We start from the raw sequence: 20,006 nt of genomic DNA, 5'->3' as shown, positions 1-20,006 counted from the left end.
TAAAGAAAATTGCTTTCGAAGCAAACGAGGAAGGCTTTTTATTAAAGTACATAAATTGATTATTTCATTTTTCTATTTAATTCATACTTCAATAATAAATTAAAACAGTGCTCTACTCGTACATTGATGTCTTTAAGAATAATAGAAGCATTTAAAAATAACTTTAGCCCTGACCACTGGTTGCTTAAGTGATAGGATTTCGCAGCCAGTGGTGTACTTCTAACGATGTTTTCTATAAAAATATATTTTATTCGATTTTTATTCCAAAATGTATTAATGCTTTTAATGGCGAACAAGTTTGAAAAATTCAATTGCAATTTTTACTGTACTATGCTTGAAGATAAAAAAGGCAAACTTTAGCCAATATTTATTTATATTGCAAACTTCTAAAGCCTACGCGAATATTATTAATATTAATTAATGCGATTGTTTGGATGGATGGATGTTTGTTAGAAGTTATCTCCAGAATGGTTACATAGATACCGCTGAAATTTGGCGTAGGAATGGCGTAGGCGTAGGCGTATGGCATACACATTGGCTTCTAATTATTTCTTTTATTTCCGCGCGGACAGAGTCGCGGTCGATAGCTAGTTACTTATAAAATGACACTAAATAACAAAATTTCATATTAGGAAATTAAAGAACAAAAATTTTACGTAACAATAAAAAGGTCATGTATTTTTACAGTTAAGTTTAAGAGTATTTGATTGGCAGAATGTCGTCTAGGAAATACTTAACGCAGTTATCCATCATTTTGGGGCCCATTATCGCAAAGGCCGGGCTAGAGGGCGCGCCGGTCACGCCATCCTCATTCACCGACGACGATGTTTTTGTTTTATTATTCCACTGTCGTAGTCGACTGACGAAATGTTTATAAGAAGCCTTATAATACAAATTATACCAAGAAAAAGATACATTTTTCTTTTTCTAAAACTTTGTTAACTTTAGAAATTAGACACACGTTAGCTCGTGTTAATAGAAAAAGTTTTTTTTTTGTCTAAAGTTAGGTATATATCACTGTTCTCTGTATTCTTTTATGAAACTTGAGCCTTAATGAAACAATAAATCAACATGAAACAAACAATGAATTCATCTAAATTTATTTGTAAAGAATGTAGGATTTCAGATACGAGTTTGCCATATCGAATAGCGGATTATTCTAACGTAACTCAGCACGGTTCATTGTATACCTGAATAAAATATAATATAGGAAGCTATATCTGTGTGTCCCAACAGAGCGTTCCGATAACGGTACTCCAAATGCAATTAAATTTTCACTTTTCTTTTTTTACGGCGGAAATAACAGATACGACCAGATACATTTTTATAAAATGATACACATTTTCGATTCATACATAAATTTATAATTATTCTCACCATATGCAGAATTTATACAGTTCTCTGTACACGTGATGTTCAACCGCAGGCGGCAATAACTTCTGATCTCCTGTATTCGATCTATTTTTATGTACAAATAAACAGCATTTAATTATAATCATTGTGGTTTTGGTTTTAATAACGTCACGTAAAATTTTTTTGTTAATTTACTAGATAATTCGCATTTTCCTTTAATTTACTTTAACAAGTTTTAAAAATACATCAGAATTTTAAAAATAAAACAGGAAAAGGTTTCCTATACATTTCTAACTGTGCTACTTTAGAGAGACAAAGTAAAAAGGTAGCGAACTAAGGCTTTGGTGTTAGCACAGTGAAAGCATTCTACTTGTTTCATGTGATGAACATGAAAAACGCAAAAGAAATAAAAAGTCATTCAATCCTGCTACGCTTCTGTAAAAGTAGTGATTTTAAAAGGTAAAATTGTGGCAGGAACGTATTTACTACGAGTAATTACTAACTTATGAATTAAACACCTTAATGTTTTTTTTTGATCTGAATTACTGAGGTTTGTGCAATTTTAGAAGTTTCAGATCTTGTGTCGTCAAGAATAATTCATGTCGTATTACTTTCTAATTTTTAGCCTCTACCCTCTACAACTTTTATAGTAGTTCTACGTTCGTAGCATCAAGAACAAATTTTAGTATCATTATTTACTCGTATATTAATAAAAATTATTCTACAATTTTATTTATACCACTTTTTAAATCTTTGATATAATTCGACACTGTAGTACTTACTGTTTTTTGTCGACGAAATGATAGCTTGGCTCTAAGAATTTAAATTGTAGCATATGCTCACATTTGTAAACCTATCAAATTATTCTCGGAAGTAGAATGCGTCTTACATTTTTTACGTCTTACATTCTTTGTAAGTCTGTACTTACTTGTAACTTTAAGGTATGTTTTACCCTCGTTATTTTATAGGATAATTCTACGTTGTGACGACACGGACTAAAGCGCAAGTGTGCCCGTTGGCTCGCCACCATGAGTAGGAGGAACAGAGAGGTTTAGTGGGTATGCTTCCCATCCGGAAGAGAATCCCACATCACTATCGCGTTCCCTCCGGGGCGTGGACTATGAATAAAGAATCATCTGAAAAAGATAATTCTATGTCTCAATATTGTAGCACGTCTTTATTTTGTAAATCTCTTCATAGCGGTGGGTAACTAAAGGTTCATATTTCCAGAGATGCGAGATAGATTAACTCATCATCATGCTCGACATATTTGTAGCATTTTAGGTAGAGTAAAGAGATAAAACTGCAAGTTTAATTTACCAGCACTGCAATTAAGCAATAGAAACACTTTTTAAATAAAAATGAGGACATATGAGAGCTACATGGGTTGACACAAAATGCATCAAAGTTGTTAGTCCTTTGTAACTCTTTTAATTAAAGTATTGTCGTAAAATGTAAATAAAAAAGTATAGAAGAATGAGGATGAAAATAATTTATTCAAGTTACCATATTTATTTTCATTATGTACAATACGTATTTATTTACGGTAAAAGGTTTATTACGACAGGTCATATATCTATACAGTTATTGCACAGAACAAATACGTTGTTTGAGTCCACACTTACGTAACGTTGTGCTCGTTAAACTTTTACTGCGATTCAATTTTAATTATTGAGTTGTTTGAAATCAACTGTTTGTACTACGTTTGTAGGTCAACGTGATATTGATTTTCATTAATAATAATTTTTTTAATCTGTTAAATGAAGTTGAATTTATTAAGATTTTGTAACTTCGAGTTGTTTTAGTTAGCAAACTTTCAAAACATGTCCTGGTTCATGAGAGAGAAAAGTGTATGTGTCATTCGAGTCACTAATAATATTTATCACGACCTAGGTTCCTTCTATCACTTACTATTATTATGCCACTAGCTGACGCCCGCGACTCCGTCCGCGCGGGATTAAAAAATAAAATTATAAGTAGTCTATGTATTCTTCCAGACTATGTTCCATAACTGTACCAAATTTCATCAAGATCCGTTAAACCGTTCCGAAGATACCTTCAAACAAACATCTATCCATCCATCTAAACATTTGCATTAATAATATTAGTAATGTAGTTTTGTTGTTCTTTTTCCAGTATTTTTGCATGTCGATCAATGCTGCCAACATAAGTGTCTAAAATACTCATAGTTCTAAAGTCATGAAAGTAACTATGATGACATAAAATCTTCAGCCGTAGCGTTGTTGAAAATGCTTTGAATGGTCACATTCATGATTCCTTAATTCACATCTCATCAGGGAGTTCTAATTAGTGGCGTGGTTCAGCTTGTTTACTGTGTTTATATTTTTACTAAGATTTATTTATTCAGGTATCGCGCTTATTATTAATTTAATAAATATTGGAAGTACTGAGGAAACAAGTTTTGTTTATTGAATTGAAATAGAAGAAAGTATCACAGTACTAATACTACTATTATTATTTAACTTCGAATTAACTTTAGATTTATGTATCTCGACAACTATTCACTACAGTCAAATCGATAATACTTTCTAATCCAATTACCCTATCGTAATTGGAATTATCGATTTCATTAATCCCTTTCTGAAATCGAGCTCAAATTACGTGCTTTATATTAAGGGCAAAGTATGGACATTGACCTCCCTTGCTTAATTTTTTATACGTTCAACCGTCTAATGGAAAGATTTAATAAATAACATAGAAATTTTAATAATTAAGGACATTAGTCTAGAAAATACCCAAAATCTTTAAGAAAGTATTCTTTAGTAAAATAAAGTTATAAAGTTTATTGTTTGAAAGGTACAGATACCGCCCTGAATAGGCAATGATTTTAAAATTACATTTTTGTATATTTCATTGAAGTTTTTTTATGTTATTACTTGGTTACATATTTTCTGTTAGAAATTGTAAAATAAATTTGTTGGCAGGATGCCGAGCGCAGCGCAAAGGCTAGCTCGTTAAAATTATAATCCGATGTTGTACTTTTATTGAAGAAATGTTGATTTACAAGAGGTATGCCAGGGTAGAAATCGTAAAATTAAATCTTTTATTACCACATTATTAACAACATTTTACGATTTTATTCGCTAAGAAAATAAGTAAAGTAAAACACTGTCTACTTATTATTTTTTTCGTGCTTGAAATAATTAGTATGAAACAACAAAATCACTTAATAAATTTTGTGGCAGGTCATACAAGCAATAATCTTGCTGGCGTCTATTAAGTCGTACTTAAGTAAAGAATACCAATAACTGACGTGATTATCTTTTTACTGTCTACCCTAATTACATTCAAATACGTGGGAACCTTTTGTTTTTCCATAAAATCCATTAAGAATTCGTGTTCGTACTTAATGTTACAATTAAATTTAATTAAATCTCGCACTTCTGTAAATAGTTCGCTCGACAAAACTCTTGAGAGTTTCCAATTTTAAGAGCTACTTAACGTAGTTGCTGGTAATTAAATACGCGTCTACGAAAATAATTGACTTCGCCCTTTCTTATTTAAGTCATTTAACGATTCTTCGTTACTCGGTATTCTTCTATTACACTTCTTGATATTCATGGTGAAGTAAAAAAAAATGATAAGATAGCATAGAGTTTCAAATTTGAAGAGAGATATTGAGGCACGGTTTATGTTTGCTACGCATCGGGTCAATGTAAGCTGAGGTCCTGACATCGGCGCCTGTGGACCAGTCAATCCGTTGGCAACGAGCCAAATAAAAATCACAAGTATATGTTTTTTTTTTCTTATTTACGTTCAATACAGTCGCGGCACGATATTTATGAACTCTTTTCATAAATATCAAAGTAAGATGGAATATCCGTACCTTGAAGTCAAGGCATAAGTCATACTCATTACCTCAGGAGTTAAAGAGGGTAATGAGCTTCGGTAATGGATTACTTTTTATCTTCTTAGACAAAAAGAAACATTTCCGATTAAGAAATTTAAAAATACGAAGATAAGTAAAAGAGTTATTAATTTTATCGCCTTAAATATATCAACCGACGTTCTTACGGTGAAGGAAAACATCGTAATGCAACCTGCAATAAATTTTTGAAGAAATTCAAAGATATGTGTAAAGTCAACCAACCCGCACTAGGCCAGCTTGGTTGACTATGGCCTAGTCACCCCTAAGGGTAGGCTCCGAGCCCCTCGGTGGGGACATATAGTGAGCTGATGATGATGAACTATATCAAGCCCCTAAGAAATAATAATAATACAAAATGCATTAAGATTTGTAAAGTAATAAATTTAAAATACAATAAAACAGCTATCGCCTCCAGCCATAGAAATAGAACAACGTATTGTGTTTAATGGCGTAATTCTCCAAAGGCGCGACCCCTCCCTGATCGAGTTGACCTATTCTTGCTGCAACTAGCTTTCGCCCACCGTTTACTCCTATAAATACTCTGGTAAATTGCGTTAAATGGTGCTATTCTTTCTTACAAATATGCACAATTATTTTATGGAAAACTTACTTATGACATGAAATTGACCTTAAAGGAAATGAGATTTTTTCCTAATTATTGAGGTAAATAAATGGTAGTTTATTCTCTTATACTGTACTACCATATGTATATTGATTAAATATTTTCTTACGAATAGGTATTCATATTTTTGGAACAAGCGAAAACATTTTAAATTCAAGGGTCCTTTTTTCATAGAAGCATTAGCATAGTGCTTAGACTAGATTATTTAACTGCTAGTTACAAAACTTAATCTATGAATTCTCCGACAAACCATAAATTTCATTGTCATCTAAGTTTACACATCCCTATCAAAAGTTGCACCGTACCTTAAGTGTGTCACGTGTCACTTGAGAACTCGGTCTAATACGCGGCAGCGACACCTACACGAACCCAACCTGAACTACAACCTATGTTAAAGTTGCTTAAATTTTTACATCTTATGTAACAACTTTTATGCCTCACTCGGTCCTACTTCACCCTTTTTATAAATTTAAATTTATGCATTGTTTTAAAACTTGAAACATAAAGCGAGGACTTACGTTTTAAAATTTTAAAATATTAACTTTTTGTTTTATCACGTAAATAAGAAGCTGAATGTTTGAATGTTTACATCTATTCTCATTTTAATTTAAAAAGTATGTTGTAAAATCGTTTATTCCGAAAATAAGAAATTGCATGCATTGAATTATACATTTAATTTAATAATAACTGATGGCGTGAAAATCGATTTAATCTCTTGTTTACGTTATATTAAACACGATATTTGAACCACGATATTTATTTTCCACCTGAAATGTTTATGAAGCGGCTATATGGATTATCGGATTAAGGTCGACGGGTGCAGCTTCCTCTGTTCAAGGAATGTTGAATACTTCCTGTCTACTACGTATTATTCCAATTATAAAATAGCAGATTCTTTAAAATATACTATTCCTAGAATTGTTCGGTATATACTTATAGGTTTATACCAATTTCATCACTTTGAGTGATGTGATCCAGATGACCACAGTAGAATAAGCCACATCTAATAAAGGTTTATTCCATTTGATCAACTAAGTTGATGGATATTATGATCAAGGTGATCATGATATCAATGTGGAATAAATCAACTTATACACTTTTAGTTCTAAGAATAGAGTCTGAATTTATTACAATGTTGCGTGATCGCAATACTGGTGCTATTAAAGAGCTGATTCTTTTACGTTTGGGTAATATAAAATTATAAAAAAGAAAACAACTGTTTATTTCTATTATTTCATAAAGATTAATCTTTATTTTGCTTTCCCGCCCCTTTTCAATCTTTTTAAATTTATTTTTCCTATATACATGCGTAAACAGTTTCCTATAAACTTCTGTAAAAACACAGTTGTTTTGTTTGGTGTTAAAGCCTTTGTTCGTATTATGTAACATAAAATTTACCTACGCCGTAGTGGCATAATAGAAGGTACCTATAATATAAAAAGGCTGCCTTTCATAAAACTGCCGACGGTATCGAGTGGTCTATAGAATGCTTCGTTTCATGGTATTGAAAAGTGGAATAGTAGCTACAGTTACGCTTTACTAGCTTATATCTTTTACATTACACTTACTATAATTATAACGATACAATTGGTAAATCTGTGTTTTCATACCGTTGGTTTTTGTAACACAGAACTCGACATGTTTCGGTTTTATTCGTTACGCGCCAATGGATCAATAACCACATTCACGAAACCTGTCTATGACTTTTTAAAGATATTTACGTTTCGTATTACGTATGTGTCACTATATACTTTTATAACATTGCAGTATGAGCAGATACTTCATATAATTAATATTATAAAATGAAATATGTTTCTTGTATTCTGTGATGTCATATCAACCTCGGTCGAATTCGCATCGCCCGCGGCCGTTGCAATGAGTGTAGTACATTAAATTCATCTCAGTGAACAATATGGGTAGTGACAGTAATCGATCTCCGACCCCATAACAATTATTAGATGTAACAACTATTTAATGAGAAAAACATTCTTTTACAGAGAATCATGAGGATTATTCAGGGCCCTGACAATGGCAACGTAACCGCTGCAAACAGAAACGGGGTCGCATCGCATAGGAACGCGGACAATAGGAGCTGGCTCCTCTCGAACAATACTCGCCCCCAAAATACAACCCGTACCACTCACGACGATCATAATAAAAATTGCAACAACGTTTTCCAACTAGACAGCACAGAGATCAAAGATACAAATCTACAAGCCGAAGATCGTACGTGTGACGTCACCATTGAAAGCGGAGTATGTAATAGACAGTACAGAATCAATAAACAAAAAATATTCTCGAACTCATGTCAGAGAACCATTACGGACAAACTGGAACAAGATAATAATGTGATTTATAACGAAAGCTCTCCAGGTAAGTACTTACTGACGTGGTTATTAATTAAAACTGAATCCACTTACCTGAGTACTTCTTCGTTGCATATCGGTATAGACCAAATATAATTTATATGACTAACGTATACATAATTAGTAAAACTCATAAAACAGCATGTTTCTTAAATTAATAATAAGTAAATTTTCATCTTTAACATTTAGTTTGTTGCTAGAAAAGAAAATAACGTTTTTAATTAACTATCTTCTTACCTTTCACGACAGTAACAATTTTAGAAGTATTTTATGCAAAATTATATTATAAAATTGAAATTAAAAAAATTCCATGTCCTATTTTAATTTCTAAACAGTAAGCTAAAAACTTAGATACAAAACGTTGTTCTTTGTATTCAATTTCATATCGACACTAGGTAATACTCACCTCTATGTAAATTCGGGTCGCTGCGCTGCACAAATTTTACATCAAAATGTTGTCGATGACGTTAAAAAAATGTTCTCACGAATATTCGTGCTAAATCCTCTGAATTTATAAATACATGCGAGTAAAAGTCTTTCGATTAAAAAGTTAACTTCACTCAGCAAAACTTTCGCGATGATATAATTCAACGCAAATTTATGTAACAATTTCAACTAAGAGTATAAGCAGACTTGTATTCAAATGAGGTCATTGACACTAATGTTGTAGAGTCGAAAATATAATCGCTTGTGTTCTGCAAAATTTATTTTTCATTTCATAAAATTATTTACGCACTTCTAGAGTAGCGGTTAAAACGGTAGCTTAGGTCATCGAATTCGTGGGTTATATTATGTAACAAGTATATGTATGTTATTTTTATAGGTATTGATAAAACTAAAAGCGTCTCTTTTTTTGATTTTTTTCCGTAGGCTTTTTAAAGTTGCGATTAAATCTTTAAGCAAATGTTTGGAATTTTATAAAAAAGAGAGTTATTTATCTGAAAATTAAAAGTCGAGGGGAACATATACATTTTATTTCGAATGCCCAATTGAAGTGCTCTTAAAAATATCTGCATTGAAATTATAGGCGTAGCGTTTGCAGTGGAAATTAAAGTACTTGTTAATCATATACATGTCAATATAGCACTATAAACTTGTAAAAGGGTTCAATGGATGCTTCGTAAAACGAAATATCCGCACTAGAGCAGCAATGTAATTTGTTACAAATTACTTGTAATTAGTCTGTTAGGGTTGACTTAATGTTAAGAAGATTAAATTAGATATTTTAATATGTCTATTTTGTAGCTTTAATAATAAATTTTAATATGTTTTTAAATGTCAACAACGAAAAACTATAGACAAAAAAAAAATGTAAAACTTTTAATCTTTTTACGTTACACAGATACAACACCACTCGACGAAGAAAAAACATTTGAAAATTCTGATACAGATGAAATGTCTGAAAACATTGTACATCCTGTACCGAGGGGCATCGTGAATCCGAACTATCCCGGCTTCCAGCACTTAGCGCATACTTTGCAGGTAATATATCACTTCCTCTGAGAAACCCTTCAGTTGACGTGTAATCATGTAAGAGAAACCTTTCAAGTCTTACGGAATACGTGAGACGAACGATTACTGCTTCGACTATAACATAAACAAGTCCATTATCTTTATTTTAAATGTAGAATAAAATATTAGGATTAAGATTTTTAGTTATTCAAAGATTTTTGTTATTGCCTATTAATCACAGTGAAGGAAGAGAGACAGCAGGATCTATCTTTCTTCTTAGATTTTTAGGGAATGCAGTTATGGGAAATCGGTTATGATAAATACTTGTTATTCAAAAAAATATTTCTTACATATTTCAGGATTATTCAACGAACATTGAAACATTTTATCAATCGGAAAATGAAATGACAGATGACGATCTGGACACCGAAATTATAGATGCAACTTGTCAGTTAAAAACAACTGACGCCGAAATTAACTTAAATAATAATTTAACTAATTATAAATCAAAAGAAGTTAATCAACTGAGTGATTTGCAATCCAAAACTAGCAGTTCAGATGATGCACAAAATGATATACCAGATCTATTGAAAACTGTATCTAATAATAATAACACTATAGAATCTTTTAACTATGATTGTTCAGCTACAGATATAGAAAATAATTTTCATACAAAAGATATAATTGGAGATTTCAACAAGGAGATCGAGGATGAAATAAAACACCTTTTGAATTACAATATCAATATACAGGATGATCTTGAAGAGTTGAGAAAAGACATTAAAGATACCTTTGCAAAACCGATAGAAAATACAATAAATAATATCAGTGATGTTATGAATCATGTCATAAAGAAATTGGTAGAAACACAAAGTGACGGCGGGGAGAATACTGAAACTGATCTAACGCCTACTACATATAACAAAGAGAGAGAGGCGGAGGAATTGAACAACGTAAATAAAGATAATGAAAAAAACAGAAGAACCGAAATGAATCTAAGCAGGCCTACTTTTTTGTTAATAGAAAATCATTCAAATAACAAAATACAAGATGCCATACTATCAGACGGTAAAGATGAAATTAATATTTACGAACATGAATATGATACAGAAGCGTTAAGTCACAATGTAGAGAATACTATAAAACAATTAAGTACGGAATTGAGAAAAATTATACCTAAACTAAATGAAATGCGTGAGCGTGACCGACTATGGAATGAGAACATAAAAGAAACTGCTTCTGTAATGATGGATAAAAATTCTAATGAAATAAGCAATCTATCTTCTTCTTTGGCTGTAAAGTGCAATGGTGTAAATTACACTGAGAAAGTAAAACAGAACAAATATCAATATAGCACCTCAAGTAAATGTAGAAAAAACTCAACTATATTGCCAAAGTAAGTATGACAGCTCCTTAAAATTGTTTAATTGTTCTAGTTATAACTACTTTTTTACCACGTAATGTACACACAACTAACTTTTAAGCCTGTGTATCGAACACACAGTTTTAAATAGATTATGACGAAGCGTAAGTCCATGATTTCAGTTCAAATTTAAACACACGCCCTAATCTACGGCGTTCAATTTAGAAATGTGTTTTTAAATATTGGTTTGAAAACTCGATTTTAATAATGTTTTACAGTGCGAAAAAGGCATGTAGCGACCGATATTCATCTCAGGCCACTGCAATAAAATCGCCTACTACCCAAAATACCGCATCCGTCCGTACACTCGACAATGCAAAGGAATATGATTTAGGTAAGTTAAAATAAGTAGGTAAGTTAAAATAATAAATGGGTTTATGATTTAGGTAAGTTAAAATAAGTAGGTAAGTTAAAATAATAAATAATGGTAATAATGGTAGAATATTTCTACAATTTTTAAAAATATTCCCAGCTCTAATTAGTTACACATAATAATAATAAGCCTTTATTTCATGATAGTTTCATACATTATTTGTTTAAATTAAAAAAATTAACAAGTTAAATTAAAGAAACAGTCATGACCCCTGTTGGGTATAGGCCTCCTCCATTTTTCTCCATTTTTCCCTATCTGTTGCCGTTTTCTACCAGGATTTTCCTGCTACTTTTATTATGTCGTCTGACCATCGGGCTTTGGGTCGTCCTCTCGTTCTCACGCCTTTTACCGGGCCAGACCATAGGGTTGCTTGCTTTGTCCATCTGTTGTCTTTTGCGCGCATCACGTGTCCCGCCCATTTCCACTTAAGGCGCTGCGCTTGGTGTACTGCGTCTATTATTTTTGTTTTTTGTCTGATAGATTGACTGTTTTGTTTATCTATAAGTTTAATGCCTAAGATGCTTCTCTCCATCGCTCTTTGGCATGATCGTATTTTGGAAATCGTATATCGGTTAAATAGCCAAGTTTGGGAGCCATATAATAGGCATGGAAGTATATTCGAGTCCATTACTTTTTTCTTTAGTCCTAGTGATAGTTTGGATTTTAAAATTTCTTTATGCGCCCAAAATTTTCTCCAAGTCAAATTAATTCGCCGATCGATTTCATCTCTGTGCCTTGTATTCTTTAGTGAAATTTGTTTCCCGAGGTAAACGTAATCTTCTACGTATTCAATAGGTGTTTGGTTTATTATTATGGGGTTCTTTATGCTGTTAGTAGATATTTTTGTTTTAGAGGTGTTTAGATGTAAGCCGATGTTTTCACTAGCGAAACTCAATTCTTTCAGCATTTCTTCTATTGTTTGTGATGTTCTTGCAAAAATTATTATATCGTCCGCGAATCTCAGGTTGCTTAAGTAGTTTCCATCTATGTTTATTCCTTTTGTATCCCATTTCAAATCTTTCATTATATTTTGTAAGACTGCTATAAAAAGTCTTGGTGATAACGGGTCTCCTTGTTTCACACCTTTGCTTATCTTGAATTCTGAACCTAAGCGATCGAGCTTTACTCTACTTGTACTTTTTCTATAGATATCTTTTATAATATTAATGTATATGTTCGGTACGTTTTGTTGTTCTAAAGATTCCCAAATACTTTCGTGTGAAATTGAGTCGAAGGCTTTTGTGTAGTCTACGTATGCAACATATAGTGGCTCATTAAATTCGCAATATTTTTCTATAATTTGTTCTAATGTATGGATATGGTCGATGGTTGAGTATCCTTGTCGGAAGCCTGCTTGTTCTGCAGGTTGGCATTTCTCTATTATTGGTTGCAGCCTTTTTTCCAAACACATTGCAAATAATTTGTATATTGTTGGGAGCAAGCTGATAGGTCGGTAGTTGTTTATATCCGATGGATCACCTTTTTTGTACAAGACAATTATTTGTGATCTTGCCCAATTCTTAGGGATTTCTTGCGTTTCCAATACTTTGTTAAATAAATTTGTAAGAGGAACAACGAGTAAGTGTCGCCCTAGCTTAATGGCCTCGTTAGGTATATTGTCTGGACCTGGGCTTTTTTCGTTTTTCAGTTTTTTTATTTTTTCGTTTATTTCTTCGATACTAAAGGGTGTTTCTATAGTTTGTTCTCTACTTTCTTTGGTTTCTTTATATTTTCTTTGTTCGTAGGTGTTTTTTTTTTTCGTATAGTGTCTTGTAGAAATCTGTAGCAATGTTTAGTAAGTCTTTCCTTGTCTGGTTTGCCGAACTTTTTTGTCCTTTTAATGTTGGTATCCAGGCTTTTTCAGTCTGCAGTTGTTTGTACGCTTTTCTTTGGTTTCCAGAATTTAGTAAATGCTTTTCAATAATTTCCATTCTATGGTTTTCATAATCTTTTTTGAGTTGTTTGTCTATAGTTTTATAGAGAGATGAGAGTTATTTTTTCTCTGTCTTGGTCTTATAAGGTTTGTGTTGTAGAGTTATGCGTTTATTTATAAGATTCATAGTCTTTTCTGATATTATTTTTTTCTTTTCTCTTTTGGTATTTATTGTATTAAGACTTTCAGTTATTGCTGTTTCAATTTTTTTATAATAGTTTTCTACGTTATCTATATTTTTCCAGTCTGTAGTATTTAATTTTGCTTTCAACGCGGATAGGTAGGTTTTTTGGTTTGGTTCGAACGAGAGGTTTATTGGTATTGTACTGTAGGTTTTTCTGCTTTTCTTTTGTTTCTCTAGAGTAATTGTTCCTCTTAAAAGTCTATGATCGCTTGGAAATACGGTGTTATTTAAGATTTCTATATTGGTAAAGAGTTTTGGTCTATTGCTTAATATATAGTCGATTTGATTTTTATGTTGTTTATTTGGAGAGATCCATGTCCATAGGTTTTTTATTTTTTTATGGAATATTGTTTTTATTATAGTTAGGTTATGGAAAGACGCGTATTCGATTAGTTTGTCGCCCCTTTGGTTTCTTTTTCCATAACAGGTTGGGCCCATGATTATTTCTTCTCCTTTTTTTCGCTCACCTATCTTTGCATTTAGATCTCCTAATAATATAATTTTTTCGCTCGAAAGGTTTCGAGCTTTTTCTAGTTGTTCATAGAATTCATTCATTAGTTACACATACTAGTTCAAAAAGAACTTATTTCGTGCTTAATGCGCTGCAAATACGTAGCATTTACTAATTTAATTGTAAAACAAGGATCATTTAGATAATATTAGATGTTAAAATTTATTTGTAAATGTTAAACAATGATTATTGTGTTTTATTACAGATAGTTTTGATGTTTACAACATTGAGACGGCCTTACCTAAAATAGACTTGGATGCCATCGAAAGTCATTTAAAAGCCGCAAAAGAAGCAGAAAGGCGGGTAAGTGTTTTTCAATAATGCAATAAACTTGAATCACATGCAATATTTTTAATATAATTGAGCTTACACGAATAAACAGTACTTAAACCAAAAGAGCAGGTTTATTTTGTACTTTAAATTTCGGCGCCCGTAAAGGTAACAGTAACTGCACACATTCACACTCGTATTTGTTGTGCCGCGCGTAACAGTTAATTGCTATTAAGTAGTAAGTCCAGCTTTCTAGTGATTCAACGTCGGCGTGGGCAGTGCGTTTGCATTTATGCTGCACCTCATTTCTTGTGGCAGTGTACTCACCGGTGTGACGTATATTTATTGTGCTCTTAACGAACATTTGTGTTTTGTAATTATTTCCTAAAGTGATGGCGTCAATGCCTTATTTTAATTCCGAACAAAGACATTACAAAAAAGATACTCGATTTCTATTGGATTTGTACACTATTACTTATGATAACCATGAGTCCGTCGATAATATTTGTTGCCTCGTAAGTTTCTTAATTAATGTTAAGTTTATAACTAAACAAACCTACACTTTTACCTTTTATATAGTTAAACCATAATGCACAAAGTGAAATAGAACAAAAACAAAATGATTGCCACGATTTGTCCTTGCCCTAAATGTCAAATTATGACAGGAAGAGGATTGTGACATTTTCTTTATTTTTCTTTCTAATGTTATACGAAATATACTTCGAAATCAAAAACAAATATAATTTGTGCCATAATTAATTGCTCAATTTTGCCAAAAATACAAGACTGACTAGTATTAAGATGTTTGAAGAGCTTATTTCTAGTATAAAAAGAAGATTTAGTAAGACGTCTGATAATATACACGCAAACGTGGACAATGAAAAGACAGGATATAAACATCGTATTTATTTATTTAAAAAGAAATTAAACAAACCCGAAAAACTTAATGTACCTGCAAATATTTACTTTGATGATCCAATGTTAAGTCCTAGAGCCTTAGGGTCAGCTGAATATGCAAAAACTGAAATTGCTTGGCCAATTATAACAGATAGTAATCCTAATATTTTGGATAAATTTACAAAAATAATCAATATAACAGACGAACATTCTCTTCATATTAAAGTAAGGAATATAGTAACCACAAAAGGAAGTAATCTACATTATGAGATAAATAAAAAAACATTTAAATTTTCAGAAACGCAATGACAGGGAAGAGATTAGAAAACGACTGGCAATGGATGCCGACAGTGAAGAATATTATAGTTTAGGACACACAGACAGACCCGGCAAGAAACCCAGTTTACATTCACGTCTCCAGAATGGTATTCATTTTCACATTTCTTTTGTGGTGTTTTGTTAACATTGATCATAAATTAAAATGTGTGTACAGCTTCTAATAGTTTCAATATAGTTGTTTGTTTACTTTTAAATTTCCTGTACATTTTTATAAAAATTAAATTGTATTTAATTTAAAGTATGTATTTCAAGTATGCTTGCAGTTAGCAAAGTCTAATCTTGAGTGTTATAAATTATGCAAAATGTTATTAGAATTTTAATTCAATGATACTTAACAGAATCTTGAAAAGTCAATTGATATATTAAACAAACAACTATAACATGGTGCTAATGTACATTTTCACCTCATTGGGATCATTTCATGTAAATGTGTGTTATGGTGTCATCAGGAAAGAATCTACAAATATGTTTTATGAATGAGACTGCATCAGATAATGAATCCCAAGCATCTGATATAGAGAAAAATCTAAAAAGTTCTAGTAAAACTTTACCTCATACAAGTATTTTTGGGATTAGTCAAAACCATCCTTATCAAACTAGACCACTTTCTGTCAATATTACCAAAAATGACAGCGCCCCACTGTGTGGTAAGTGGATATTTCAAATTTTTCATAACATTTAACATACCTTATAAAGAAATAGAAAACCTGTAGTTCATGCACATTAGATATTGCTAATATGGACATATTTTTTGATTGCTGCCAGTCTCTTAGATTATAAAAATAATGAGAATGGATAAAAATATACTGCCATGACTTCTATAAAAATATTGCATATTCAGTTTACAATGATACATGTTAAATGGTGGAATGTGGTGTTTAAAACATAATTTCCATATTGCATATTGTTGACATTTTTATGAAACATTTAATTTTATGTGAACATAATGCTTTATTTTATGTTTGGTGAAGGATCTTATTTTTAATGAAATTTAATTAATTTTGCACAAAAAAAATAACAAATATGTTGTAAAAATGTTGTCAATGATTTCAGGTCCTAAACTGCGTCAATCGCCATTTACGTTAAAGACAACAAAATCTCGTTCAACTCAGTCGTTAAATCACATTGACATCAAGGAGACTGATTTCTACGCTCTGCAAGCGAGGCTGCAGACTGAGGCCAGGATTGCATTGGCCCAAGCTAAAGAAATGGCTCATATACAAATGGAGGTAAGCATGCTTATTTCATCATCATCATAATCAGCTTTCTGTATTATGTTCCCTCGGATGTTGTCGTAGCCTACTCTAAGTTAAGATTGACTAGGCCATAGTCAACCACGCTGGCTCAGTGCTGGTTGTTTGACTTTATGACTTTACACATTACAATGTTTTCCATCATTGTAAGAACATCAGATATACGCTTACTTAGACATCTTTAATTTTTAAACTTCATTAAACACTTGTACAAAAACAAATAGGTATCTTTTTCACAAATAGAATGAAGGAATTACCATGTTTTTGTAAATGTTTTGTTACAGTGAAAACATACTGTAATACCTTTTTATTTTCAGAGGGAGCGTCATAGCCGCGCCGTATCACCGGTGACAGAGATGCTGCGCCGTAGTATGGAGAAGGCGAACGCGCCGCTTGCTCCCGACCGCCGCCGCGTCTCTCGTCAGCTGCTCACTGACATGAACATTGCTCAGTTACAGGTCAGTTCATATTTTGAGTCTCCAATACAATATGTTGACTGTGGAATGCGATCTACCATTATGGATCTTTACTTTCTACTATTCTTCTTTTCTATTATAAGGTGTAATAGTGCGACTGCTAGATAGACATCCGGAATTGCAGATGCATTGCCTACGTTTAAGCGAGGAAGAAGGGGACGCATACAAACAGAATATTTTCCTTTCCTTTGCGTTCCCTCCTCTGTCAAATCCACTTCCTAAAGAGGACTAAAATCAGGAAACTTAGACTAGCTTCTACTTCACGCCTGTCTTCTGTGGTTGTGGTATTTCACCGGGAGAATCGACCAATTCGTTCAACCGATTTTGTTATTGCTGGCGTCTACCACTGTTTGAATCTTTTAGACTCCCTTAACTTTCTCATTAAGTATCCCTTAACTCTCTCAAGATTATTACTTTATCACATAAAAGGCAAAATTTTGTATCATCCTGGTCACTTTGAAAGGCATGCAGTATTGCTTTTAGTGTACACTAATTTTTCAGATATCAATTAAATGTAATTCTAATGTTATTTTTTAAAGTAAAATTTAAAGTTGAATAAAATAGTTGTTTGACCTCGTTATTAAGCACGTGATTTGATGAGTCACGATTAAGTGCCTCGCTCACAATGGCCATTGTTATGTTGCAACTTATAAAGGTAGTATTTATTGGTCTTGAATAATATTAACGACACAATATTGTAATTGCAATATAGTTTTTATGCATTTAATTGTAATACAATATAACAAAAATTCAAAAAAATTGTAACAATGTACATTAAATACAAATTTAGTTGTTTTGTAGAATTTAGAATTTAGTTCTTTAGTATTTTTGAATATTTTCAAGGAAAATTTTCTGAAAAATTTGTAATAGGATTACTACAAAACAAATAAGAAACTGGAATAACAATTTTTTTATTGTTTTTAAACATTTTATTACAGGTGATAGTAAACGAGTTACACTCTCAGATTGAATCTCTGAATGACTCTTTAGTGAAGCTGTTGATGGCAAGAGACGAGCTGCACATGGGACAGGACTCTATGCTCGTTGATATTGAAGACCTCACCAGATATCTGTAAGTCTTTTATACAAAGACACAACCTTAATTATTTGTGTATTTTATTCTATTTAATATATAATCTTATTAGTTAGCGAAAAAGTTATTACAATTTAATTAATTAGGTCGCTGTGAACCTAATGTTTGGTATAAAAATATCTATGGTTTCATAACTGTGTTGCCAGTCTCTGTGAAAAATAGTCTCGTTCTATTCTTCACTTAGTTTAAAAATTGATTTTTTTTTATAAAATATATTTTTTTAAAACATTTAGGAATTTTGAGTTTGTTCAATTTTGTTAACGAAGAAAAAAAGCTATGACATTTTTTTTAATTTTGTGCATTATGTTTTCTTGATGTGAAGTCAAAACTAATGAAGGTTTATACACAATATAAATACGATGTGTTAAGCTATGCAGGACGATAATGAAATGTTAACATTTTTCAGGGGTGTCAAAGAACAGACCAAAAAGACGAAGGGCACCGCTAAATCTGGTGTGAGACGACTTACATCTTTAGTTAACAAATAAGGTTCTACCACAATTAACACCTACATGATATTGATTTTACAATCGAGCCTTATACGTCCCATCGGACCAATGATGTAACCTGCTCGTGACAAATTAAATACAAACATTTTAATATATAAACAACACAACTACTTTGCAACTATAATATATGTTTCCAATACTATATCTGTCAATCAAATCATAGCATACAAATATTTGGATGTGGTTAAAGTATATGTTGTGTTGTGTAGTCGGCTCTAGCTTAATTAAGGAAGGTCTAGATTTTTGTATATGTCAATATCTTTTCTTAACGCCTCTTGCTAACGAACTTCTTACTACTTATATGCATTTTTGTAGTAGTTTTGGAGTTAAAACAGAGATATGTCAGACACACTAAAATTAGTTCAACATCTTTAAAGTAATGTCTTCTCTTAATTTTTCTAGGATCGACTCTTCATATTCAGGCCATAATTTTCTAACATAATGTATACGAACTTTCACAGCATCTATTAACCACAAAATCTATTATATTATTTATTATTAATATTAGTAGCGATATGTTTATATACAAGTTTCTCGTCAATGGAAACTCACGTTAAAATCTGTTTATATTAAAATGTTTGTTAAAACCAAATGTAGTGAGATAATTGTGTTGCCAGTAGTACAACTCTACGTATACATACAAAAACACAAACATTTATGATTCAGATCTACTATGATGTGTGTTAGTACACATTTTGTCCATACTATTAGTAAAGCCGTCGTATCGTTCAGTTTTAATTACAGTTTTGACTGGACAGTCATGTTCAGTTAAGACTGTACAGTAAAAACTGAACATTTGTTGGCTCAATGTTTAAACATAGTTTAATCGATACTTATATAACTCGATATTTACCAATTACGTGTATAAACAGTTGTATGTCTATTGTATATCGGATGTCGTTGTTATTGTCATTATTTACTTGGAATTATATATTTACTTTGTATTTGTATATAGGGTTTTTTTAAATACTATCTCCGTCGCATTTTCTCCTTCTATATACAAGCTATGTATCACACAAGCTTCACTATATCAATCTTCAGCTCATCTAGTTGTAGGTATTTT

The 20,006-nt window shown here is 31.9% G+C and overlaps 1 protein-coding gene across 3 annotated transcripts in view; it reads left to right on the top strand.

Moving 5' to 3' along the window:
* The window catches only part of LOC106720071 (schwannomin-interacting protein 1 homolog), a 31,930-nt gene extending 12,517 nt beyond the window's left edge, over positions 1–19,413 (top strand). For 2 of the 3 annotated variants that reach the window (XM_014514651.2, XM_014514650.2), the window contains exons 2-12: positions 7,862–8,237; positions 9,573–9,712; positions 10,042–11,078; positions 11,324–11,439; positions 14,312–14,409; positions 15,572–15,698; positions 16,062–16,259; positions 16,666–16,841; positions 17,183–17,323; positions 18,280–18,413; positions 18,841–19,413. In XM_014514651.2, the coding sequence (XP_014370137.2) occupies positions 7,868–8,237; positions 9,573–9,712; positions 10,042–11,078; positions 11,324–11,439; positions 14,312–14,409; positions 15,572–15,698; positions 16,062–16,259; positions 16,666–16,841; positions 17,183–17,323; positions 18,280–18,413; positions 18,841–18,922 (2,619 nt within the window). In that variant the 5' untranslated portion in view covers positions 7,862–7,867 and the 3' untranslated portion in view covers positions 18,923–19,413. The remainder of the gene's footprint in view (positions 1–7,861; positions 8,238–9,572; positions 9,713–10,041; positions 11,079–11,323; positions 11,440–14,311; positions 14,410–15,571; positions 15,699–16,061; positions 16,260–16,665; positions 16,842–17,182; positions 17,324–18,279; positions 18,414–18,840) is intronic. The other variant, XM_014514652.2, reaches the window with a different exon arrangement.
* The last annotated feature ends 593 nt before the right edge of the window (positions 19,414–20,006 follow it).

This window comes from Papilio machaon, chromosome 1 (genome assembly GCF_912999745.1).
Source record: "Papilio machaon chromosome 1, ilPapMach1.1, whole genome shotgun sequence".
NCBI lineage: Eukaryota > Metazoa > Arthropoda > Insecta > Lepidoptera > Papilionidae > Papilio > Papilio machaon.
Note: the sequence above shows the minus strand (reverse complement) of the source record. Positions and strands in the feature narration are given on the sequence as shown.